At 37.5% G+C, this 26,367-nt stretch overlaps 1 protein-coding gene across 9 annotated transcripts in view; it reads left to right on the plus strand.

Moving 5' to 3' along the window:
• Positions 1-1,972: 1,972 nt before the first annotated feature.
• TUSC3 (tumor suppressor candidate 3) overlaps positions 1,973-26,367 on the plus strand; it is a 308,026-nt gene continuing 283,631 nt past the window's right edge. For 6 of the 9 annotated variants that reach the window (XM_054561215.2, XM_024251067.3, XM_054561216.2 and 3 more), the window contains exon 1: positions 2,146-2,491. In XM_054561215.2, the coding sequence (XP_054417190.1) occupies positions 2,354-2,491 (138 nt within the window). In that variant the 5' untranslated portion in view covers positions 2,146-2,353. Of the gene's footprint in view, positions 2,492-26,367 lie in introns of all 9 variants that reach the window. The other 3 variants (XM_003777211.5, XM_063726518.1, XM_054561214.2) reach the window with 3 other exon arrangements.

The raw sequence follows: 26,367 nt of genomic DNA on the forward strand, positions 1-26,367 counted from the left end.
AACAGGATGACTGGTTATACAACTAGGGACCTCCCATCAGACCACAGCCATATAGGTAAATGCCTTATTACACCATGACCAAATAAGGCAAACATAGCTGTAGCCAATCAGGTAATCTCCTTAGTTTGTTTCTATGTTTAGTCTATTGAAGCTTGCTCTCAGGCCACTGGAGCTGAGCTTTCTGAACGCTTCTGGTTCAGAGTGCTGCAGATTTATGAATTGTTCTTTGCTGAAATAAGGTGTAAAGTTTATTTTGTCTAAAGTTTTTCTTTTTAACAGGAGTGATAATTCAGGCAAAATGTTCACATAATAGTGGGAAATCAAAAGCCTCCGATACAGAAAAGTGAGATGTATTTGTAAACTCCTTTAACAAAGGCATCCTAGCATAAGCATGGCTGTAGAGCCAGACTGCCAATGTTCAAATTCTTTCTAGGCCTTGATTTCTTTATCTGAAAATTGTTACAATTTTGATAAAGATTGTTTATCAAACATAGTTGATAGGGTTGTTGTGGAGCAAGCATTCTTAATCTGGAGTCCGTGAAATTTCAGCATCTGTGAACTTTGTATTGAAAAAATTCTAACTATGTCTATTAACCTCACAACAGTTTTGTTTCTTTCAATTACAAAGGCAGGCAACAAACCACAGTAGTATCAGTACCTACAACTTTGTTTCCTATAGAAATTAAAGATATTTTCATAGTAAGTTGTTGCAGATATCTTGAACAATTATATGTATATATTCCTTAAGTATTATATATATAATATTTTTATATTCTCTATATATTTTTGGAGACAGGGTTTTGCCCTGTCTCCCAGGCTGGAGTGCTGTAGCATGATCAGAACTCACTGTAACCTCAAACTCCTGGGCTCTAGTGATCCTTCCAGCCTCAGTCTTGGAATAGCTAGGACTACAGGTACTCCCCACCATACCCAGCTGTTATTTATTTATTTTTTTTCGTAAAGACAAGGTCTCACTATCTTGCCCAGGCTGCTCTCCAACTCTTGGACACAAGCAAGTCTCCTGCATAGGTCTCCCAAAGCATTGGGTTTACAGGTGTGAGCTACTGTGCCTGGCTAATCCTATGTATTTAATTTCATGCATTTAGAAATATATGCTATTTTAAGACTGCGTCTACAGGTTTTATCACATTACCAAAGGTGTTCATGGCACAAGTGAAGAAATCTCTAGATAGAGTAATAAAAACCATGATGCATTAGAACAGATCAGGCCCGTATCAAATGTTCAACATACAGTCTGCTGCTATGGTTCTTTTTTTTTTTTTTTTTTTTGAGACGGAGTCTCACTCTGTCTCCCAGGCTGGAGTGCAGTGGAGTGATCTCGGCTCACTGCAACCTCTGCCTCCCGGGTTTATGCCATTCTCCTGCCTCAGCCTCCCAAGTAGCTGGAACTATAAGGCGCTCCACCATGCCCGGCTAATTTTTGTATTTTTAGTAGAAATGGGGTTTCCCCATGTGCGGCAGGCTGGTCTCGAACTCCTGACCTCAGGTGATCCACCTGCCTCAGCCTCCCAAAGTGCTGGGATTACAGGCATGAGCCACCATGCCCAGTCTGCTATGGTTCTTAAAATATTCACAGAATAGAAATTGAAGTAAGTCTATTCGTTTTTATATTAAAAGTAGCTAGTACGGTGCTCTGTACTTATGCACTCCATGGATGCTGAATGAGTCACTGAATGAAGTGGAGTCTAGGTTGTGCCTCAGGCCTTCTAGTTGGGGCTGGAAGGAACAGCTGTGAAGTTGTGGGGCGGCTTCTGTGCATCGGGGGGCTCTGGAGTATGTTAGATGGTTTCCCAGGGCTCTGAAGGAGAAGAACTGTGTTCCTAACAATGATCTCAGTGGGAATGGAGATTGCTGGGAACCGCAGGGGCCAGGTTCTCATTCCCCAAAACTTCCCTTTCATCATCCAAGAAGGCATTCAGGTCTTTCTGTGCAAGGCCCCAGGTAAAGTGCTGGACTACCCAGTAATTAGGTTCAATAGCAGGATGGCCTCAGATTGAGGTCCCAGGGCCAAAGGACCGCCCCTCTCTCCAGCGCGGGTCCAGGAAAGGCAAGCTCCGGGCGGGAGCACGCCGCGCCCCTGGAGCCTGGCTCCCTCGCCACGCCCACTTCCTGCCCCCATCCCGCGCCTTTCCAGGTCTTCTCCCGGTGAACCGGATGCTCTGTCAGTCTCCTCCTCTGCGTCCTCGGCCGCGGCCCTGGTCCCTCGCAAAGCCGCTGCCACCCCGGAGGGCCCAGCCAGTGGGCTCCCGGAGGCTGGCCGGGCAGGCGTGGTGCGCGGTAGGAGCTGGGCGCGCACGGCTACCGCGCGTGGAGGAGACACTGCCCTGCCGCGATGGGGGCCCGGGGCGCTCCTTCACGCCGTAGGCAAGCGGGGCGGCGGCTGCGGTACCTGCCCACCGGGAGCTTTCCCTTCCTTCTCCTGCTGCTGCTCCTCTGTATCCAGCTCGGGGGAGGACAGAAGAAAAAGGAGGTAGAATGGATCCCCTTGGCCTTCCCCTGTGGGCGGGGGCGGGCCAGGGTGGGCCGCGTTGCCAGGCAGCCCTGCCGTGTTGCTAGGCAGCGTGGCCGCCGGCGTGGGCGATGCCGGCGGTGGGGCGGGAGCCGCGGGGGTGGGAGGCCCTGGGGCGTTTCCGGGACGTGGAGTTAGCAGGGTTCTGACTTGAAAAAAGACGGCAAAGCGTGTACTTGACTCTGCTTCTGAGCACCTCACGCCTTTCAGACCCTGGGCGCTTTTATTCCCAGCTGGAAGCCCAGCTTAGAGCAATTGTGTCACTAAAAGGGGTGTGTTGGATGTGAAAATACCCTTTAGAAGTATTTATAAGCCTGCAGGAAATATGTGTTCCTTATTTTCTTACTCTGCTCCCTTTATTACCCATTTCAAGAAGCAACAGAACCTGTCCAGAGTGTGTTTTAATTTACTCTGTATGTTTATATTTGTTTATGTTGAACTCGATGTATACTTGTGAGAATAAGCTAACATTATTTATTTTATGCAAGTACAACAACATATTGAGAGAGTGTTTTAAGTTATCCTGTATGTTTACTTTATGTTGCACTCAGTGTATACTCGTGAAAATAACCTGACATTTATTTTATGCGGATTTATTTCTGAAGTTCATTCAATCTGATTTCAATCTTAATCCAGCATTAACTTTGAAGAGGGTGAGGTTTGGAGTGACTAGTTGTATTTAAAGTAATTGTAGTGTTTGTAAGTTCCAATTATCCATCATGGATAGTTGATCTAGCTGCTTCAGCAAAAATAGTTATTTCGGGAATGTGACTAAGGTTTCTAATTGTGGACCATTTTGGTGAGAGTTACCTGCTTATATAATTGAAGATAATTTTTCCTGGTTTAAGTTGTACACCTACATAGGGCTCAAAATCTGAATTGGGTTTAAGATACTAACAAAATTTTAATAGCTGGGTAGAGACAGTGAAAAAATATCCTCATATGCAGAGTAATTCTGTTTCCGTTTCTCTTTATTCTTTGAAACAAATATTGTGTGTTCAGTTTTAACTAATGTACCTCTCTTCAGCTTTTAAATTTTAACATGAAAGTAGGCTATATGAAATTATTGATGAAGTTCTGCTAAGGGATTAGAGAACCACTGTTGAAGTGAAGTCATATTTACAAATATAAATTAATGATATATTTTTTAGCACTTGTTATTTGTATACCATATTCAAGAGTTTTAGATTTAGTAGTTCACGAGAAAGGTAGAAGAGTGAAGAAAAAGTAGACAGTTTTTTTGTGGATTACCAAAGCAAAGGGCAATAAAAGATGATGAAATCCATGGAAATTGTGATGTTTTATCTCCTAGGAAGATCCCTAGGACCACGCCAATTTTCATTTGAAGGGTGTGAACCCTAAAGTATTTAAGACAGGTCTCAATTTTTTTTTTTTTTTTGCCAAGGTTAAGGATGCACTGGTGACACAGCCTCCGGAGGTCCTGATGGCGGGTACCCAAGGTGGTCAGGGTACAGCTGGCATTTATACATTTTAGAGAGACATAATACATTGATCAATACATGTAAGATCTACATTGGTTTGATCTGGAAGGGTGGGACAACTCAAAGGGGGAGGGGCTTCCAGGTCATAGGTAGATTTAAAAATTTTCTGATTGGCAGTTTGTTGAAAGAATTGTTATTAATAGAAAGGAATGCGGAGACCAAAGTTTTATTAGCCAGATGAAGCCTCCAGGTGGCAGACTTCAGAGAGAATAGATTGTAAATGTTTCTTATCAGACCTAAGATCTGTGTTGATGTTAATGCTGGTTGGCTTTTCCTGAATTCCAAAAAGAAGGAGGGTATAATGAGCATGTCTGGCCCACTTTTCCCATCATGGCCTGAAGTGGTTTTTCAGGTTAGCTTTGGAATATGCCCTTGGTGGAGAAGAGGGGCCCTTTCAGATGGTTGAGGCAGAGGTCGGAGGGTGCTTACATTTTTGTTTTCAGTTTACAAGGGGGAAAAAAAATCTAAAATGCGTACATGTTTACAGCATCTGAGTATCTCCAATGATAAGATGACTTTAATATATGAAAACGTTTGTGGATTTAGTATAATTAAATCTAAATTACAGTAACATGTTTCTATTAAATTTTTTTCTCGAAATATATTTTTAAAATGAAAAATTAGGGAGAACATTGTTGAGGATTAAAAAAGTTTTTCTTGCAAAATTGGTTTTATTTCTCCTAAGTAGGAGCACTTGATTTCACTATATGACAGTATTACAGTGTATGTCTATTTTACTTAAGGAAAAGAGCAAAATAAGAGCTTAAATAGTTGATGTTTTGAAGACTGTACTTTCAGGGATCATTTCTATAGTTTGTTAAATACTTGGTGTTTTGATACTTTACTCAATAAGCATGCGTATCTCTGAAATACAGGCTATTCCGTATCTGGTACTCACTAAATTCACAAACTGTGATCTCTTCCGATATTGGAAGGGAAACACTCTGTTTTGGAAAGTGTGGTTGGTCACCAATGTGGTATTTTCCTAGTGATAGCCCAGGGTTGTTTTGACAGTATGTGGTCTCTTTCTGTCTTGCTGACTTTAAAACCTGATGCCTATGATAAGATTTGGCACTATGGAACCCGAAAGTGTAGCAGTTGAAACTTAATTTACTATTAATATAATAAATATTACTGACATATGTACCAGAGTAGTTGATTTAGTATGAACAGTGTTTTTCTTCCTTCTAGAGAGGAAGCCAAATTGAAGTCTTAAGTTGAGCCTGGAATCAGGAATGGACATTAGTTGATTTAAAGGAAGTAATATTTAATAGTTATGACAGTAATACCACCATGGGTGAATTTTTAAGTCAGACAGATAGATGGTCCAGTTACAACTCAGCCTCTAATTTTATGACATCAGGCAAACGACAAACTCTCTGCATTTTAGTTTGCTTGTTTTAAAATATAAATATAATACCCATATCTCAGGTATTATGTATACATGTATGTAACATGTAAAATATATAACTATATGTCTATAAAGACTGTATATAAAATGCTTAGTGCAATGCCTAGGGTATAACACATGGTCACTAAGGGGTAGCTATTGCTGTGTATTCCTCATTTAAATGGAAGCATTAGTATAATGAGATCCTGAAATGCGGTAAGATTTTTTTGAATTGATTTTTTTTTTTGCTAAAGAAACTAACTTTATAATAATAAATTATATGGTCTCTGGAATAGTCTATTGCTTATTATGAAACACTGAGAATTCCAAATTCTCTTATGTTGTGTGAAAATTTCCCAGGAAGAGATTTTGTATCACAGAAGATTTGGTGATATTCCATAGATTTCTGTGTGTGTGTATGTATGTATTATATATATGTTTATACACATACACATATGCTTCTTCATGAAGACATTTTCATTCATTAAAAACAATGTTTTGTTATATTCCCTATTTGAGAATGTGGTTGAGAGAGTTAAGTGAATAGGCAAAGAAGATTGGAGATTTTATTGTCACTTTTCTTAATTACATTGAATATAGTCATTAAAAACTAATTTTTGAATCCTCACTGATGTTAAGTGATGTGAGTTTCTGGGAGACTTTGGCTTTTTAGTATGTATCATTTGCCTGTCTAGTGCGTCTTGTGTTTCTTTTATTTTGACAGTTTCTCTCTTTCTTATATCATTAACACTTATCAGTTAATCAACTTCATTTAGAATTGTTTTAATTTATAATGACCTCTTCTGATAATGTGAAAAGAGCTCCAATTCTGTAATTATTTCCAGTGCACTTATTGACTTTGCCATCATCAAAAGCAGCTGTTATAATAATTTATCTTACCTGCAAAGAATATGAGTAGCTAATAGGCCATGATGTGTAGGTAATAATGAATATGCAATATGAAAAATTGAACAGCTCATATTTTCTAAGCGATAAATTGTTTAAATAAAACATATTTCAGTTGCCTTTGACATAACTTCTGTATGTCACTAATATTTTTAAATACATTTTATATTGGGATGTATGATATCCAGTTAGTTTTCATGGCACAGCTGTGAAACGGAGACTTTACTATCTTAGCAAATGATAAAAGGGGAGAGGAGGGAGGTAAGCAGTGGGTGTTACCTTTAAGCAAAGAACTTAAGTGGAAGAAAAAGTTTGCAATCATAACACAGGAAATCATGGTAGTTACGCATTGATATGTATGCATATATGCACAGAGTATTTAGGTGCAGGCAATGTGATTTCACTTAGGTTAGATTATATGTTTGACCACCCGTTGAAGCATGATTGGAAATAGCCAAAGCTGCTTGTCAGGAATGCCATAATGTCATGGATGATGGCAGAAGACATGGGATTCTTGTGTCACAGATGAAGGATAGTTTATTATAGCAATAGAATAGTCCTTATGTACATATAGTTCTATATTTTACATGTTACATATGTATTATGTGTTACACACGTATACATAATACCTAAGATGTAGGTATTATATTTTAAAACAAGGAAACTAAAATTCAGGGAGTTTATCATATGCCTGATGTCATACAATTAGAGGCTGAGTTGTAACTGGACCATCTATCTTGGTGGTCAGTATTACTGTCATAACTATTAAATATTACTTCCTTTAAAGCAACTAATGTCCACAGCAATAGACAGTTTATTACCCAGCATTTGTACTGGTTCTTTGAGCTTCAGTTCACATTGAGCAACATGAGGGGAGCTAGGTGATGCCCACTCACGTAGTGAATTACACTGCAGGAGAGGAACCTTGCATGTAAGAAACCAAGGTCCTTAAAAATGGGCAGTGCGCTTTTTTGACCTCTTCCCTAAAGGGAGACGTTGTCTTTATTAAACTCAAAAGTAAACACTCATTTTTCTGGAGGAGGACTCTGTCTTCTTTGACTATGTGCTGTGTACAAATATCCTTGAAAAGATGGTCCAGAACAAGTCAGTCCCTGCATTAGCAAATTGTGTTAGAAACCCATGAGGAATTGTCTGTCCACGTAAGAGATAGGAGCTTGGTCAAAAGAGAACATTTTCAGGGTATTTTTCTCCATATGCACCACCAGCATGTTTAGTCCCATATATGTGCCCTGTTCCACACATAAGGCACAGAGAAAGGGAAAGAGTGGAAATGTAACTCAGGCTAAAGAGTAATCAACTCTTAACCTTTTGCTCCATTTACTTTTTCATTATCTCCCTCTTTAGCCCTAAATATTCATCGATTTTAGATGTGAGTGTGGTCTGTTATGCCTGTGACTGCTGTGGATTATTTCAGTGATCTTCAGGGTTTATTTGGCGTATCAGACTCTCTCAGACTATCAGATATCTCTGACATTTGGCATATCAGACTATAAATTGCTCATCTCCATAAGAATTCCTTCTGGAGTATCATGCTAATCCTACGAGGATAGAAAATTTACTTTTGGTTAAGTGTAGGAATAATGTGTTCCCCAGCTGGAAAACAAGTACATGAACAAAGGTTTATTTGTTATGTAACAGTGTGTGTATGTGTGTAACAAATGGATATTTCTCCTGGTCTCTGTCTAGTCTTTATTTCTATCTGTTGGGCAAGATTTCTGCAGCTTCTCAAACTGAGCATGTCTGAAAGGGAACTCTTGATCCTTCCTTCGCTGCATCTGGCCCATCTGTTTTCTCATTGCTGTTAACAGTGCTGTTTTATGGAAAACAAATTTTAACATTCTGGCACATCACTTTTTATCTAATCACTTTCTGGTATAATATATCTTTGTAGTTCTTACCCTGTATTTTGCAGACAGTACACAGGGATGCTGGCTTCACATAATTTCTTGGGTAGTTGTACATGGACTTTCTATTTTACAACAAGTATTACTGTTTTTTTACATAAGTAAGACATATATAAATAGATTGAATATTAAGGCTTCAAAAATGTTATTCAGAAGAATAATTTTTTTTTTTTTTTTTTTTTGGAGACGGAGTTTTGTTCTTGTTGCCCAGGCTGGAGTGCAGTGGCGCGAACTTGGCTCACTGCAACCTCTACCTCCTGGGTTCAAGCAATCCTCCTGCCTCAGCCTCCCAAGTAGCTGGGATTACAGGCTTATGCCACCATGCCCAGCTAATTTTGTATTTTTAGTAGAGACGGGGTTTCTCCATGTTGGTCAGGCTGGTCTCGAACTCCTGACCTCAGGTGATCCGCCCGTCTCGTCCTCCCCAAAGTGCTGGGATTACAGGCATGAGCCGCTGCACCTGGCCCAGAAGAATAATTTTTTTCATGGTAGTTGGTATCTGTTTGCCTGCCTGCCTGCCTGCCTGCCTCCCAGTTGGCCTGTCTCTATTTCTGTTTAATGTTGGAAGGCACAAGGTCAACAATAAGTTTAGAGAGTGTTTTGAAATCTGTTATAAAAGTCTAAGATAGAATAGCATCCCGTTGTCATTTAATGAACAGAAAAAAGTTAAAGTGAATTATTTATGGTATATTTATTATTATTAAAATTTTGGTTAATCATGTAAAGATACCTACCAAGTTTGATATTTGAAGGTGAAAAATAAATTTTCTTTCCCCTTCATGTTACCATGAGAACTCAAGTACCTATAATGTAATGGAAAGGGCACTTAGTACAGGTTAAATAAGTTGTAGCACTGATTTTATTTAATGGAAATATTTGTTATTTTAGAAGTATAATTTTTAGAGATGGCATAACATTGTTGTCATTGTGATTTGACTCAGCTTTTGGAAATATTTTGGTACAGAGTTTTCTCTGCTTGGAAACAGCAAACCATTGGCAAGTTAGTTTCTAGGAGTTTTGCAGTAAAACTAAAGGTCATAAATTGTGAAATCTTTTTGCTATTCATATTAAATATTAAATTGAATGAAATACCTTAGTATAACTTACTGAATTTAGTGAACTTGGTGGTTGATAATAAGGCTTAAATTATATCAGGAAAATAAAAATAAAACAAGCAACAAGCAGACAGGATACTAGGCATTTGACTTAGACTATTGTCGTAGATTGAATGTTTATGTTCCCACAAAATTTATAGGTTGAAATCCTAACTTTGAGTGAGAAAGTATTAGGAGGTGGGGCCTTTGGGAAGTGATTAGGTCCTCAGGGTGGAGCCCTCATGAATTAGATTAGTGCCCTTATAAATAGGACCCCAGAGAGCTCTCTGGTCCTCATTCTGCCAAGTGAGGAAGTGCCCTTTACATTACATTATAGGTACCTGAGTTCTCATGGTAACATGAAGGGGAAAGAAAAGTTATTTTTCACTTTCAAATATCAAACTTGGTAGGTATCTTTACATGATTAACCAAAATTTTAATAATAATACATATACCAGTAAATAATTCACTTTATTTTTAACTTTTTTCTGTTATTTTTAACTTTATTTTATTTTTTATTTATTTTTAACTGTTTTTTCTTCTGTGAGAAGATAGCAATGTGAGCAATCTGCAGTCCAGAAGGGAGCTTTCACCAGAACCTGACCATGCTGGAACTCTGATCTTGGACTTCCAGCACCCAGAAGTGAGAAATAAATTTCTGTTGCCCCCTAGTTTATGGTAATTTGTTATAGCAGCCCAAATGAAAGAAGACAATCGTATATAATTTTCACAATATCTTTGCCTGATGGTTGTGACAAACTATTTGTCTAACTTTTGTCTTTGGGGACAGTAGGTTGGTTTGGTTTAAGTATTGAGAGAAGCCGGGACACTTGCCAGCCCTAAGCAATAATTTGTATCAGTTAAAGCTCATCGTTATTTCAGCATCTTGCAAATTATTGTTTTAGAAGTGAGTATATGATACAGTTGTACATGGCTTTGGGAAAGTTTCCTTCTTCTTTACAGAGGACACACAAGGAAGGGAAATTTTCTCATCCTGTCTTTGGATTTGTGTATGAGAATGTGATGCTTTGGTTGCTGAAACCATCTTATTACCTCGAAAGTACAAGCCTGAGGGCAAAAAACAGTGTAGAAAAATGGGAAGAACTGGGTACTTGATGACATGTCTTAGCCTTGTAATTGCTCTCTCACCTCCTTGCTTTGTGAGTTAATAACCTTCCCTATTGTTTAGGACAATTCAAATTGGATTTCTGATGTTTTGTATCTAAAATCATTCTACTAAGGGAGGTGTTGTTGAATTAAGCATTTTGCCCATGATTGTACAACTTGTATGTTTACAATTTTACTCCAGAATTCTCCTTCTACCCTGTTTTAATAACTAGCTATATAACCCTATTTGTCAATTAGATATTAAATATCAGTAGGAAATTGTTGAGGTACATGTAGGCCTCCCTGATCCTTGAATCTCAGTGATCACTATTAAAAAACATCTGTGCGTGTTTGGAAGAGAATTTTCCATGTGTTTCTTTTATTGAAAGAAGTGTTTTTGTTGAGTGAATTGAAGCTCTCTGTTAAATAATGTATGAATCAAAAAAATTGTAGGAAAAAGATTGGAAATAAATTTAATATGTACCTTAAAAATTGTTAGTCCAAGGAATGGGTAGAAGAATAGTTTACACCTCAGATATATTTGCTGCATACAATGTGTTTTGTGTATGAATGCTTTTTAAAAGTACTTATTTATTTTATTTTATTTTATTTTATTTTATTTTATTTTATTTTATTTTTTGAGACGGAGTCTTGCTGTGTCGCCCAGGCTGGAGTGCAGTGGGTGATCTCTGCTCATTGCAACCCCTGCCTCCCGGATTCAAGCGATTCTCCTGCCTCAGCCTCCTGAGTAGCTGGAATTACAGGCACGCACCACCACGTACGGCTGATTTTTGTATTTTTAGTAGAGGCTGGGTTTCACCATGTTGGTCAGGCTGGTCTCAAACTCCTGACCTCGTGATCCTCCCGCCTCGGCCTCCCAAAGTGCTGGGAATACAGGCGTGAGCCACCGCGCCCGGCCTAAAGTACTTATTTATTTTTTTGTGTGTGCCTATAATTGATTGGTAGGTGGTTTCATTTTAAAGGCATAGCAAATGAAATACAAAGAGTCATTTAACTTTTATTTTTAGAATATTATATTTTAATAATATTCTTTTGGTTAACATGTGAGTTAAGATTAAGGAAAAGAAAACAGGGCCTCCCTTAAGGAAGAGAGAGTGCTGATTGGTCCATGTTTTTTAGAATTTTGAAGGGGAATAAAAGTTTTTCTCATACTCATAAAAGTGGAGTGGTTGTGCTGTTTCTTGGCATTGTTTCCTGTACATTTTTCCTCTTGAAGCATTTATGAGGAGGAAGGATGGCTGAATCAAGGTCAAATACTATCATGATGGTGTAGCAGGACGAGCCGCACACAAGAACCCCTCAGACACCGAATTGTAGAAGGAAAGGGCTTCATTCAGCTGGGAGTATCAGCAGACTCACGTCTCCAAAAACCGAGCTCCCCGAGTGAGCAATTCTTGTCCCCTTTAAGGGCTTACAACTCTAAGGGGGTCCATATGAGACGGTCGTGATCTATTGAGCAAGCAGAGGGTATGTGACTGGGAGCTGCATGCACCTGCACCGGTAATTAGAATGGAACAGAACAGGACAGGGATTTTCACAGTGCTTTTAAATACAATGTCTGTAATCTATAGATAACATAACCGATTAGATCAGGGGTCAATCTTTAACTACCAGGCCCAGGGTGTGGCGCCGGGCTGTCTGCCTGTGAATTTCATTTCTGCCTTTTAGTTTTTACTTCTTTTTTCTTTGGAGGCAGAAATTGGGCATAAGACAATATGAGAGGTGGTCTCCTCCCTTAATGGCACTCGACTTCCGCTTGGCTTTCCGTTGACAGCCACATGATTCGCGTGCTTAGATGTTGGACATAGTGTAAATCAACTGTAGAATGTGATTTTACAAAATACTGCATTATAGAATGTTAGAGCAGGAAAGTCAGGTTTCAGGCTAAATAACAAAGCTGGGAATAAAAACAAGGTTTCCTCATACCAGAGTTTATGTTATTATATTCTCATGCTCCATTATCAAGAATTTATGCTGTGAGGGTTTTACCATCCTACTCTGCCCCCATCCCCTGTCCTTTCACCACTTTCCTACTGTTTCGTTACTATCATGATTCTTTCCTCTGTTTCGTTACTATCATGATTCTTTCCTACCGTTTCATTACTATCATGATTCTTTCCTACCGTTTCATTACTATCATGATTCTTTCCTACCGTTTCATTACTATCATGATTCTTTCCTACCGTTTCATTACTATCATGATTCTTCCTACTGTTTCATTACTATCACGATTCTTTCCTCTGTTTCATTACTATCATGATTCTTCCTACGGTTTCATTACTATCATGATTCTTTCCTCTGTTTCATTACTATCATGATTCTTCCTACCGTTTCATTACTATCATGATTCTTTCCTCTGTTTCATTACTATCATGATTCTTTCCTCTGTTTCATTACTATCATGATTCTTCCTACCGTTTCATTACTATCATGATTCTTCCTACCGTTTCATTACTATCATGATTCTTTCCTCTGTTTCATTACTATCATGATTCTTCCTACCGTTTCATTACTATCATGATTCTTTCCTACTGTTTCATTACTATCATGATTCTTCCTACCGTTTCATTACTATCATGATTCTTCCTACCGTTTCATTACTATCATGATTCTTTCCTCTGTTTCATTACTATCATGATTCTTCCTACCGTTTCATTACTATCATGATTCTTTCCTCTGTTTCATTACTATCATGATTCTTTCCTCTGTTTCATTACTATCATGATTCTTTCCTCTGTTTCATTACTATCATGATTCTTTCCTCTGTTTCATTACTATCATGATTCTTTCCTCTGTTTCATTGCTATCATGATTCTTTCCTCTGTTTCATTGCTATCATGATTCTTTCCTCTGTTTCATTGCTATCATGATTCTTTCCTCTGTTTCATTGCTATCATGATTCTTTCCTCTGTTTCATTGCTATCATGATTCTTCCTACCGTTTCATTACTATCATGATTCTTTCCTCTGTTTCATTACTATCATGATTCTTTCCTCTGTTTCATTGCTATCATGATTCTTCCTACCGTTTCATTACTATCATGATTCTTTCCTCTGTTTCATTACTATCATGATTCTTTCCTCTGTTTCATTACTATCATGATTCTTTCCTCTGTTTCATTACTATCATGATTCTTTCCTCTGTTTCATTACTATCATGATTCTTCCTACCGTTTCATTACTATCATGATTCTTTCCTCTGTTTCATTACTATCATGATTCTTTCCTCTGTTTCATTACTATCATGATTCTTTCCTCTGTTTCATTACTATCATGATTCTTTCCTCTGTTTCATTACTATCATGATTCTTTCCTACCATTTCATTACTATCATGATTCTTTCCTCTGTTTCATTACTATCATGATTCTTCTTACCGTTTCATTAGTATCATGATTCTTTCCTCTGTTTCATTACTATCATGATTCTTTCCTCTGTTTCATTAGTATCATGATTCTTTCCTCTGTTTCATTACTATCATGATTCTTTCCTCTGTTTCATTACTATCATGATTCTTCCTACCGTTTCATTACTATCATGATTCTTTCCTCTGTTTCATTACTATCATGATTCTTCCTACCGTTTCATTACTATCATGATTCTTTCCTCTGTTTCATTACTATCATGATTCTTTCCTCTGTTTCATTACTATCATGATTCTTTCCTCTGTTTCATTACTATCATGATTCTTTCCTCTGTTTCATTACTATCATGATTCTTCCTACCGTTTCATTACTATCATGATTCTTTCCTCTGTTTCATTACTATCATGATTCTTTCCTCTGTTTCATTACTATCATGATTCTTTCCTCTGTTTCATTACTATCATGATTCTTCCTACTGTTTCATTACTATCATGATTCTTTCCTCTGTTTCATTACTATCATGATTCTTTCCTACCGTTTCATTACTATCATGATTCTTTCCTCTGTTTCATTACTATCATGATTCTTTCCTACTGTTTCATTACTATCATGATTCTTTCCTCTGTTTCATTACTATCATGATTCTTTCCTACCGTTTCATTACTATCATGATTCTTTCCTCTGTTTCATTACTATCATGATTCTTTCCTCTCTTTCATTACTATCATGATTCTTTCCTCTGTTTCATTACTATCATGATTCTTCCTACCGTTTCATTACTATCATGATTCTTTCCTACCGTTTCATTACTGTCATGATTCTTTCCTCTGTTTCATTACTATCATGATTCTTTCCTCTGTTTCATTACTATCATGATTCTTCCTACCGTTTCATTAGTATCATGATTCTTTCCTACCGTTTCATTACTATCATGATTCTTTCCTCTGTTTCATTACTATCATGATTCTTTCCTACTGTTTCATTACTATCATGATTCTTCCTACTGTTTCATTACTATCATGATTCTTTCCTACTGTTTCATTACTATCATGATTCTTCCTACCGTTTCATTACTATCACGATTCTTTCCTCTGTTTCATTACTATCATGATTCTTCCTACCGTTTCATTACTATCATGATTCTTTCCTCTGTTTCATTACTATCATGATTCTTTCCTCTGTTTCATTGCTATCATGATTCTTTCCTCTGTTTCATTACTATCATGATTCTTCCACCGTTTCATTAGTATCATGATTCTTTCCTCTGTTTCATTACTATCATGATTCTTTCCTCTGTTTCATTACTATCATGATTCTTCCCACTGTTTCATTACTATCATGATTCTTTCCTACTGTTTCATTACTATCATGATTGTTTCCTCTGTTTCATTACTATCATGATTCTTCCTACCGTTTCATTACTATCATGATTCTTTCCTACCATTTCATTACTATCATGATTCTTTCCTCTGTTTCATTACTATCATGATTCTTCTTACCGTTTCATTAGTATCATGATTCTTTCCTCTGTTTCATTACTATCATGATTCTTTCCTCTGTTTCATTAGTATCATGATTCTTTCCTCTGTTTCATTACTATCATGATTCTTTCCTCTGTTTCATTACTATCATGATTCTTCCTACCGTTTCATTACTATCATGATTCTTTCCTCTGTTTCATTACTATCATGATTCTTCCTACCGTTTCATTACTATCATGATTCTTTCCTCTGTTTCATTACTATCATGATTCTTTCCTACCGTTTCATTACTATCATGATTCTTTCCTCTGTTTCATTACTATCATGATTCTTTCCTCTGTTTCATTACTATCATGATTCTTCCTACCGTTTCATTACTATCATGATTCTTTCCTCTGTTTCATTACTATCATGATTCTTTCCTCTGTTTCATTACTATCATGATTCTTTCCTCTGTTTCATTACTATCATGATTCTTCCTACTGTTTCATTACTATCATGATTCTTTCCTCTGTTTCATTACTATCATGATTCTTTCCTACCGTTTCATTACTATCATGATTCTTTCCTCTGTTTCATTACTATCATGATTCTTTCCTACTGTTTCATTACTATCATGATTCTTCCTACTGTTTCATTACTATCATGATTCTTTCCTACCGTTTCATTACTATCATGATTCTTTCCTCTGTTTCATTACTATCATGATTCTTTCCTCTCTTTCATTACTATCATGATTCTTTCCTCTGTTTCATTACTATCATGATTCTTCCTACCGTTTCATTACTATCATGATTCTTTCCTACCGTTTCATTACTGTCATGATTCTTTCCTCTGTTTCATTACTATCATGATTCTTTCCTCTGTTTCATTACTATCATGATTCTTCCTACCGTTTCATTAGTATCATGATTCTTTCCTACCGTTTCATTACTATCATGATTCTTTCCTCTGTTTCATTACTATCATGATTCTTTCCTACTGTTTCATTACTATCATGATTCTTCCTACTGTTTCATTACTATCATGATTCTTTCCTACTGTTTCATTACTATCATGATTCTTCCTACCGTTTCATTACTATCACGATTCTTTCCTCTGTTTCATTACTATCATGATTCTTCCTACCGTTTCATTACTATCATGATTCTTTCCTCTGTTTCATTACTATCATGATTCTTTCCTCTGTTTCATTGCTATCATGATTCTTTCCTCTGTTTCATTACTATCATGATTCTTCCACCGTTTCATTAGTATCATGATTCTTTCCTCTGTTTCATTACTATCATGATTCTTTCCTCTGTTTCATTGCTATCATGATTCTTTCCTCTGTTTCATTACTATCATGATTCTTCCACCGTTTCATTAGTATCATGATTCTTTCCTCTGTTTCATTACTATCATGATTCTTTCCTCTGTTTCATTACTATCATGATTCTTCCCACTGTTTCATTACTATCATGATTCTTTCCTACTGTTTCATTACTATCATGATTGTTTCCTCTGTTTCATTACTATCATGATTCTTCCTACCGTTTCATTACTATCATGATTCTTTCCTACTGTTTCATTACTATCATGATTCTTCCTACTGTTTCATTACTATCATGATTCTTTCCTCTGTTTCATTACTATCATGATTCTTCCTACTGTTTCATTACTATCATGATTCTTCCTAGTGTTTCATTACTATCATGATTCTTCCTACTGTTTCATTACTATCATGATTCTTTCCTACCGTTTCATTACTATCATGATTCTTCCTACCGTTTCATTACTATCATGATTCTTTCCTCTGTTTCATTACTATCATGATTCTTCTTACCGTTTCATTAGTATCATGATTCTTTCCTCTGTTTCATTACTATCATGATTCTTTCCTCTGTTTCATTAGTATCATGATTCTTTCCTCTGTTTCATTACTATCATGATTCTTTCCTCTGTTTCATTACTATCATGATTCTTTCCTCTGTTTCATTACTATCATGATTCTTTCCTCTCTTTCATTACTATCATGATTCTTTCCTCTGTTTCATTACTATCATTATTCTTTCCTACCGTTTCATTACTATCATGATTCTTTCCTCTGTTTTTTTGTAGCTGTTCTTTTTTTAATTAATTAATTAATTATTTTTTTAAGGACAGTGTCTCACTCTGTCACCCAGGCTGGAGTGCAGTGGCATGGTCTCATCTCATGGCAACCTCTGCCTCCCGGGTTCAAGTGATTGTCGTGCCTCAGCCTCCCGAGTAGCTGAGATTACAAGTGTGCACCACAACACTTGGCTGATTTTTTTATTTTTAGTAGAGACGGGGTTTCATCATGTCGGCCCCACTGGCCTCAAATTCCTAACCTCAGGTGATCCGTCTGCCTCGGCCTCCCAAGTGCTGGGATTAGAGGGGTGAAATAAAATGGTAACTTACAAAGTGTTAAGGACCTTATAAAAATTCTAGAAAAGGAAATGCGGATTCTAGTTCCTTTGATTTAAACTGTGTGTTCTTGGGAAAGTCACTTAACCATTTGCAGCAGCAGTTTTCCTCAAATGTAAAATGAGAGTGTTGAACAAGATCAGGATTTCTGAAAATGGTAAACACAGGAAAAGTTTCCCATTAGTTCCCTGAAATTTCATACGTTTTCATTTATGGAATAAATGTGTTTTTCTGACATATCTATAATTTTTATTAGATTCTAAAAACGCCTAGAAACTACTAGAGTAGACTTTTAGATCCTTTCTAGATTTTTAAGATTATATAAAATATGGTAATAGAATGATTTATGGTAGTTTCTCTATATATCAAAGCTAATTTTATGTTTTAGAAGTTGACTCATGGTAACAGTCCTGCTTTGATTTGATTACAACTTTCTTATAAAGAAGCCTAAATAACATTAATTTTCAACAATTTGAGTTATATGATCCGTAGGGAATAACAAAAACTAATTGTGACTGAGCTGTGTAAGTTCTTTTATTTGACTATCAAATAGCAATTAAATTTTCACTCTCATTATTTTTGCCTGTTTCAAATACCTAATCTACAAAGCCATAAATGAAATCAGTAATCTATTTTTTTACATTGCTGTAGTTTTCAAAGAACTTCATAGGTGTTATACCACAGTAACTCAGGAGAAAACAACTTAAGAAGTTATTTGTCTAAGTATAGTCATTACTGCCGGTCTCTTGTGTTCAAGGTACATGTTATAAGGGTAAGAAACAAAATATTCTGCAAGATTTTAAAAAGGAATGGGAGGGGACTGGTTGTATTACTTCCCTTTTCTCTGTATCCCTTTTCCTTGAAAAGTTACTTCTGTTGAGTTAGCCTCATAGCATTTGTATGCATAGTTCATAATCTTTGTTTTTGGATTTTCACAGGGTTCCATCATGACACAGTAAATAGATGATCCCAGGGAACTTTATACTGTGTTTTACCGATTTCTTAGTAAAATAGAAACTTCTTGAGTATGGAGACTTCTTTGATTTGATGTCTATGCCGTTATAATTATGGCAGAAGCCCAAAGTAGACAAGCCTTATATGTTTGATTCCTGTTTGGCTGTTGATTTCTTAAGTATGTTGTAAATGTTTTTCATATTATGTACCTTTTGATGATTTTACATAGAAATACTATTATTGATGTAAGCAATACAAAATAAATATATTTGAGTATCATCATCCTAAAATACGGTACATGTTACTGAACAAAGTGCCAAGTTATTGAAGTTTCTCCAATATGTGATCTGTCATTTTTTTGTCAACAAATATTTATTGGTGAATACTACACGTTAGGTAGGTACTGTGCTGGATTTTGAAGGTAGAGTGATGATAAGACAGCCATTATCCCTGATATATCCTACTGCTCATAGCTCAGTGGGAGATTCAGACAGAAAATCAGGCAGTTATAATGTAATATGAGAAGTGAATAAACTGGGACCTAATGGGTGCTATATTAGCATATTGGGGTGAGCTGAAAACTAAAGAGCTAATCATAGGAAATAACCCAGTGAAGAGGGCAAGTGCTAAACAGCACCGGTAAAGGTCCAACATATGAAAAAACACAGCAAATTCAGAGAACTCAAAGCTTGGTATGGCTAAGTTTAGAATATACAGGGTGGGGGAATAGCGGATTGAGGCCAGAGTGGAAGTGAGGATCAAATCTTGAAGACTCTTCGTAAGCCTTGTTAAAGAATCTGGATCTGAACTCGATCCTGAAATCAGTGGGGAGAATTGAAGGGTTTTATCTTGGGAGTGACAAGGTGAGATTTATATTTAGAAGGATTGCTTTGGCTGTGCTGTGGAGAATAGCTTAGGTGGGGATGCAAGACTGGAGAAGAGGCTTCTGCAGATGTCAAAGTGAGAGGTAATGATGACTTGAAATTAGTTGTGGCAGTGAGAGTGAAGAAAAATAACTTGGATTTCAGAGCTGTTTAGGAGCCAGACTAGACAGTACTTGGTGATTGCTTGTGTGTGGAATGAGAGAAAAGGAGACAAGGGTGATGACTACATTTCTTGATAAAAGGGAAATTCTGTTTATTGAAATAGGAAACAGGAGAAGAAAGATTTTGGAAGGAAGATAACATGTTCATGTTTGAGAATGTATGAGATGCCTGTGTGAAATCTAAACTGAGATGTTTGAGAAGCAGAATATATGGAAATGAAGCTTTGTTCTGGGCTGAAGATAAAATAGACTTGAAAATCATTCGCCTAAATGGGAATTGAATTCATGGTGGTGGATAAAAATCACCCAGCCAGAGTACTTACAGTAAAAAACAGAGGACCTAATGCAAACCCCTCAAGGACACCAATATTTCGGTGTGCTGCAAAAGGGATGCTTGCAAAAGGTCCCTGGACTTTGTTGCTGGAGGAGCTCACAAGGAAACGCAGCAGAATTTTGGATGTCACAGGAGGAGAATGTTCCAAGGAGAGGTCAACAGTGATAAGTGGTGACTACTGAGAGGTTAAATAACAACTGAACAGTTCTTTGGATTTAGCAAGAACGGCTTCATTGCAGTGTTACAGTGAAAACTAGAATGTGGTAGGTTGATTAATGAGTGTGTTGTGAGGAAGTGGAGGCAGCCAACACTTCTTCTCAAACAATTTGCTGTGAATGAGAAGAGAGAGTTAAGTGGTGGTAGCTGGAGAAGAAGCTGAAATGAAAATAAAGAATGTAATGTCAGGTGACTGAGAAGGTAGGAGGAAGGAATGGGAAGTGGAGAACAGCTGATAGCATTAGCCTTATATGGGAATGTGATAGTTGTTAGGGTTGTTCGTAGATATTTCCTTTTCCCCCATACATATGGTAGTGTCTTAGGCTGTTCAGACTGCCATAACCATCAACTGAGCAGCATATACACCATACAAATTTTTTTCTAACAGTTCTGGGGGCTGGGAAGTCCAAGATCAAGGTGACCTCAGATCCGTGTCTGGTGAAGCCCACTTTCTCAGAGATGGCCCTTCTCTGTCTTCACATGATTGAAGGGACAAACAAGCTCCCTTGGACCTGTGGATTTTTGATTTTGTCATCTCTTCAAAGCCCCACCTTTCTTGTATCATCACAATGGTGATAAGGTTTCAACATAAGAATTTTGTGGGGATACAGACATTCAGACCCTAGCAGGTAGGATTTAACTTTCCTAATATTTTGAACTCAGCATGGCCACATGACTTACTTTAGCCTGTGAAATGCAAGGAGATGTGTGTCATTGCTAGGCAGAAGCTTGCAGCATCATTGCATGCTTTGCTATATTATTTTTTCCTGTCTTGTACTGACTGGGAATGTTTGAGATGGTAGATGCTTTATCAGCCAGGGTCCCTGAGTGACCAGGGTGAGCAGCCTCCCTGACAACTCACAGTGAAGAAATGTACTTTTATTTATTTATTTTTAAATACTGAGATATGGAGCTCTTAGTGCACTATAGTCTAACCTATTTGGATTGTTTCAAGGACTATTGACTTTTACATTTTACTATAATTTTTTTTTTTTTTTTTTTTTTGAGACGGAGTCTCACTCTGTCGCCCACGCTGGAGTGCAGTGGCGTGATTTCGGCTCACTGCAAGCTCTGCCTCCCGGGTTCACACCATTCTCCTGCCTCAGCCTCCCGAGTAGCTGGGACCATAGGCGCCCTCACCATGCCCGGCTAATTTTTTTTTTGTATTTTTAGTAGAGACGGGGTTTCACCGTGTTAGCCAGGATGGTCTCGATCTTCTGACCTTGTGATCCACCCGCCTCAACCTCCCAAAGTGCTGGGATTACAAGCATGAGCCACCGCACCCGGCCAACATTTTATTGTAATTTTAAATAGCTACTGTGGAAATAAGTAAATTGACTCAGAAAGCAATGAAGCGCTGCTAAATTGTGTGAACGGCCATTTAAGTTAGGGGTTTTGGCAAAGAGATGAAAAGAACACACATTATAGATATAGAGAATGTAAGGAATTAGTTGTTATTTTGAAAAATTTACATGAGATTTCTCCTTGATGAGGTGAGTAGGTGACAATATTATAATAGCAGTCTTTTTTTTTTTTTTTTTGGGACGAGGTCTCACTCTGTTGCCCAGGCTGGAGTGTAGTGGTGTGATCTTGGCTTACTGCAGCCTCTGCCTCCTTGGCTCATGTGCCACCATGCCCGGCTAATTTTTTTTTTTTTTTTTTTTTTTTGTAAAGACGTGGTCTTGCTTTGTTGCCCAGGCTGGAGTACAGTGGTGGGGGATCGCAGCTCACTGTGGCCTTGACCTCCTGGGCTCAAGTGATCCTCCCACCTCAGCCTCCCCAGTAGCTGGGACCAGAGGCACGTGCCACCATGCCTAGCTAATTTTTTTGTATTGTAGAGATGAGGTCTCCCTGTGTTGTACAGGATGGCCTTGAACTCCTGGGCTCAAGTGATCCCCTGCCTTGGCCTCCCAAAGTGCTGGGATTACAGTATTACAGTCTTAAAATGAGAAATTGTTAGGCAGTTAATGGTAACCTTCATTTCTCTCATATTTTACTTCAAAGGTCTCAAACCAATTTCCTGATGTTTTGATATTTTTATGAATCAGATAAACCTTTTCATGTTTGTAATATTTCATAACTGTTGGAATATTGCATCTATCTAAAGAATCTTGTAGAAGTTTAGCAACATTTGATCATTTATTCTAAGGAGACTTGTTTAGAAGTATTAACTATAGCTAAATTTCTTACGGACTCTTTCAGCTGTGGGTCATTTTATGAAATATAAGCCAATGTTGATTTATAATATAGTTCTCTGATAAAAATATATCAATAATGTATGCTTTCTGGATATAAATGTTCATAACCATTAGCAAATAGAGGTAAAAATCAATTTTTAAGTAGGCCTTCATACCTAAGATGGAAATGGAAAAACAGCAGCAATAAGAACAGCTGTGCAGGAGTCTAGCTTCAGAGATCTTGGAGATAAGAACTTCCCAGCATTTTCTTATAACCTAGTGGGGTATCACTACACAATTGCTGCATGAGGTTAAGTGTACTGTAGTGATTTACCAACACTGTTATCTTACGGTTTTCTTCTGAGATGTTATCATTCGTGGATTGTATATAAGATATCTTGTTCTAAAAAATCTTATCTCTTAGTGTAGCGTAGCTAATAAAACTGCGTTGCAATTTATCTTTCCATGCCTCTTATCTCCTCTCCCTTAAGATGAATAATGCACTTTAAGCATTAAGAAATAGGATATAAAGTGCAAGGGTGGTTTGTGGGTATATTAGTTTTATATTGATGGATAAAAAATTGCCACAATTTAATGGCTTAAAATAAGACCCATTTCTTATCTCCTAGTTTCTAGATGTCAAAAGTCTGGGCATGGTGTAGCTGGATTCTGTCTCTCTTAAGGGTCTTAGGAGGCTGAAATTAAGGTGAGGTCAGGTTGTGTTCTCTTCTGGATCTCTGGGTCCTCTTCTCAACTCATTCAAGTTGTAGGCAGAATTCAGCTTTTTGTAGTTGTAGGAAAGAGTTTCTTGTTTTCTTCCTGCTTGTGTTGCTCTCAGTTCTTTGCCGCCAACCCCAGGTTCTAGCCATGGAGCACCATCTATAGGCAGTTCACAGCATGGCTATTTGCTTTATTCCAGGTCACTAGGATCAATTTTGTGACACTTCTTTTAAAATGTTTACCTGATTAGGTGAGGCTAATCCAGGATAATCTCTCATTTAAATAACTCAGAGTTAATAGATTAGAGACCTCATGTTTGCAAATATTTGCCATATAAGGTAACATAATTGTGGGAGCGCTGTTCTGCTATATCACAGGTCTTGTCCGTACCCAAGGGGAGGCAGTTACATTACTGTGGTTCGTTGGGGATTATTTTATTTATGCCTACTAAAGTGGGCAAGCTTGCACTTTTAGATTTTATGTGGTTTTAAATGGCGGCTTATAAAATCCATATAAACAGGCATGATAGTCAATGTATGGGACAGCATTATTTAATATAAGGCATTTACCAATGACTATAAAATTAAAGTGATGATAACTTTATCATCACTTTACTTCATAAATAACTTCATGTGTATCAGTCAGGGTTCAGTCACAGACGCAGGACCACAAGAAGGTGAATCTCTCTCTCTGTCTCCATCTCTCTCGATTTATTTGCAATGGTGTGAACCTGTTAAGTAGTCTCTGAAAGGCTACTGTTTGCATGTTGATGTTGGAGATTGTGGTCTGAGGGCAGGCAGTTGGGAAGCAAGATTGCTGTAAGGTAAGGAAGAGTCAAGAACAAGCTGGAATCCCAGCATTTTGGGAGGCAGAGGTGGGCGGATCACGGGGTCTGGAGTTTGAGAACAGCCTGGCCAATATGGTGAAACCCCGTCTCGCTAAAAATACAAAAATTAGCTGGTTGTGGTGGTGCATGCCTGTAATTCCGGCTACTCAGGAGGCTGAGGCAGAAGAATTGCTTGAATCTCGGAGGCAGAGGATTCAGTGAGCCCAGATTGTGCCATAGCACTCCAGCCTGAGTGACAGAGACTCCATCTCAAAAAAAAAAAAAAAAAAAAGAACAAGTTGGAACCTACAAAGATGGACTGAAACCATCCTCAGAGTAGTTTTAAAGCTCATAGTTCTTAAATTGCATGGTACTGAGAAAATAGTTATTCATAAAAGTAAGTAGTTGTAAATAAGAATTATTTCAAGTAGTTCACGTATCTTGTAGTCTCAGAATACCTATTAAACTGGTCCAGAAGCTTGGAAGATTGATAGACATTTTCCTTTTCATGAGGATATGAACAATTAAAATTCAGAATTAAAATTAAATTTTCATTGAGTCTGAAACAATTGTTTGGTGGGACATACTTTTAAAATACATTTTAATATATTAAATGCTTTAAAAAAATGTTTCCCTCGTCCTCTCCATTGTAAGATAAACCATTATTATTGTGTCAGATAATTACTTGAAGTTTCAAAATTTTTAAAGTGGGGCTGTTGTGGGGTGGGGGTTGGGGGGAGGGATAGCATTGGGAGATATACCTAATGCTAGATGACGAGTTGGTGGGTGCAGCGCACCAGCATGGCATATGTCTACATATGTAACTTACCTGCACGTTGCGCACATGTACCATAGAGCCTAAACTATAATAATAATAATAATAATAATAATAAAAAGAAAAAAAGTATCTTTTAAAGTATTAGTTTAGATTTTTTTTCTAATTTTTGTGACTGGCACTTCAGATATCATTAGAAACTTCGTAACAATGGGGATGGAATTTTCAAATCGAGGTTATTAATATTATGGAGAATAGTAGATAACTAAGTTTGGGCAGCCATGTTGTTTTTGAGTTAACATTTCTCTAACAGCTAAAATAAAAAATAAAGATAAAAAAGTGATTTCTTGTCTCATTTGAAATATATACAAATCTTAATGTCATCTAGCTGTCAACAGAGTAGTATTATAAAAAAGAAAATTATGGAATCCACTGTCTACCGTATTATTACTAAGTCTGAATGGTGTCAAATGTAAAGATAATGCCTTAATAAAATTGACAGTTTATATAGGATGATCCCCTACTGTTTTGAAAGATACTTACATCTTTTTAATACCCCCTTTTGTTTGTGAATGCGTGCAGTGTCTATTTGAACACACTTGTACGCAGCTGTAGAGCTACTTCTTAGTCATTTTCCTTCTGTGGCTTGCATTCTTTTATCAGGTGTTATTATATTTCTTTACATCCGTTGATGGTGTGTGCCAGAGCTGTTTACCGTATGAGTTTTCTCGTCTTTACAGACACAAGCTAGATGACGTTTCCCAGTGTCCCATGTTTAGATAGGACATTGTGACAGAGTTCTAGGCGATGGAGTGTAAACAGAGGTGATCTGTGTCATCTGCAGCTTGACTCATCAAGACTACCCCACGCTTGTGCTGGGGTGTCCACTCCCACCCTGTTCTAAGGACTCATCTTGTTTGCATCACAAGCTTCCCTGTGTGGTTCTGTGTTAGTGTGTCCCTGGGATGTGGAAGACAGAAGAGAAGGAGAGAGGCCACTGGTCTTTACAGAGAGCTGAGGCAGATTCATGGGCAGACATGAGGTCTGAAGCATTGTTCAGGGAAGTCCAGGACGACCATTGTATGCATTTTGTATTGTTGCTGTAACAAATTATCACAAATTTAGAGGCTTAAAACAACAGCAGTCTATTATCTTAGAGTCCTGGAGGTGGGATGTCCAAGTCAGTCTCACTGGGCTAAAGTCAAGGTGTCTGCAGGTTTGTTTCCTGCTGACTGAGGAAGCACTGAGGGGGAGCCTTTTTTTCTTTTTCTTTTTCTTTTTTTTTTTTGTCTTTTGCAGTTTCTAGAGGCTGCTGGCATTCCTCATGATTTCTTACTTGGCGTCATTCCAGTCTCTGACTTCCATTCCCACATCTGAAAAACTGACTCTGATTTTCTTGCCTTCCTCTTACAGAGACCCTTACTATTTTGAATCTACCTGGCTAATATAGGATAATCTCTTCCCATTTCAGGATTCTTTGTTTAGTCACATCTTGTGTCAGATAAGGTAACAACTAGCCTGTTTATTGGAATTAGAACGTGGACATCTTTGGTGGGTTGGGAAGGTCCCACTTTT

Source organism: Pongo abelii, chromosome 7 (assembly GCF_028885655.2).
Source record: "Pongo abelii isolate AG06213 chromosome 7, NHGRI_mPonAbe1-v2.0_pri, whole genome shotgun sequence".
NCBI lineage: Eukaryota > Metazoa > Chordata > Mammalia > Primates > Hominidae > Pongo > Pongo abelii.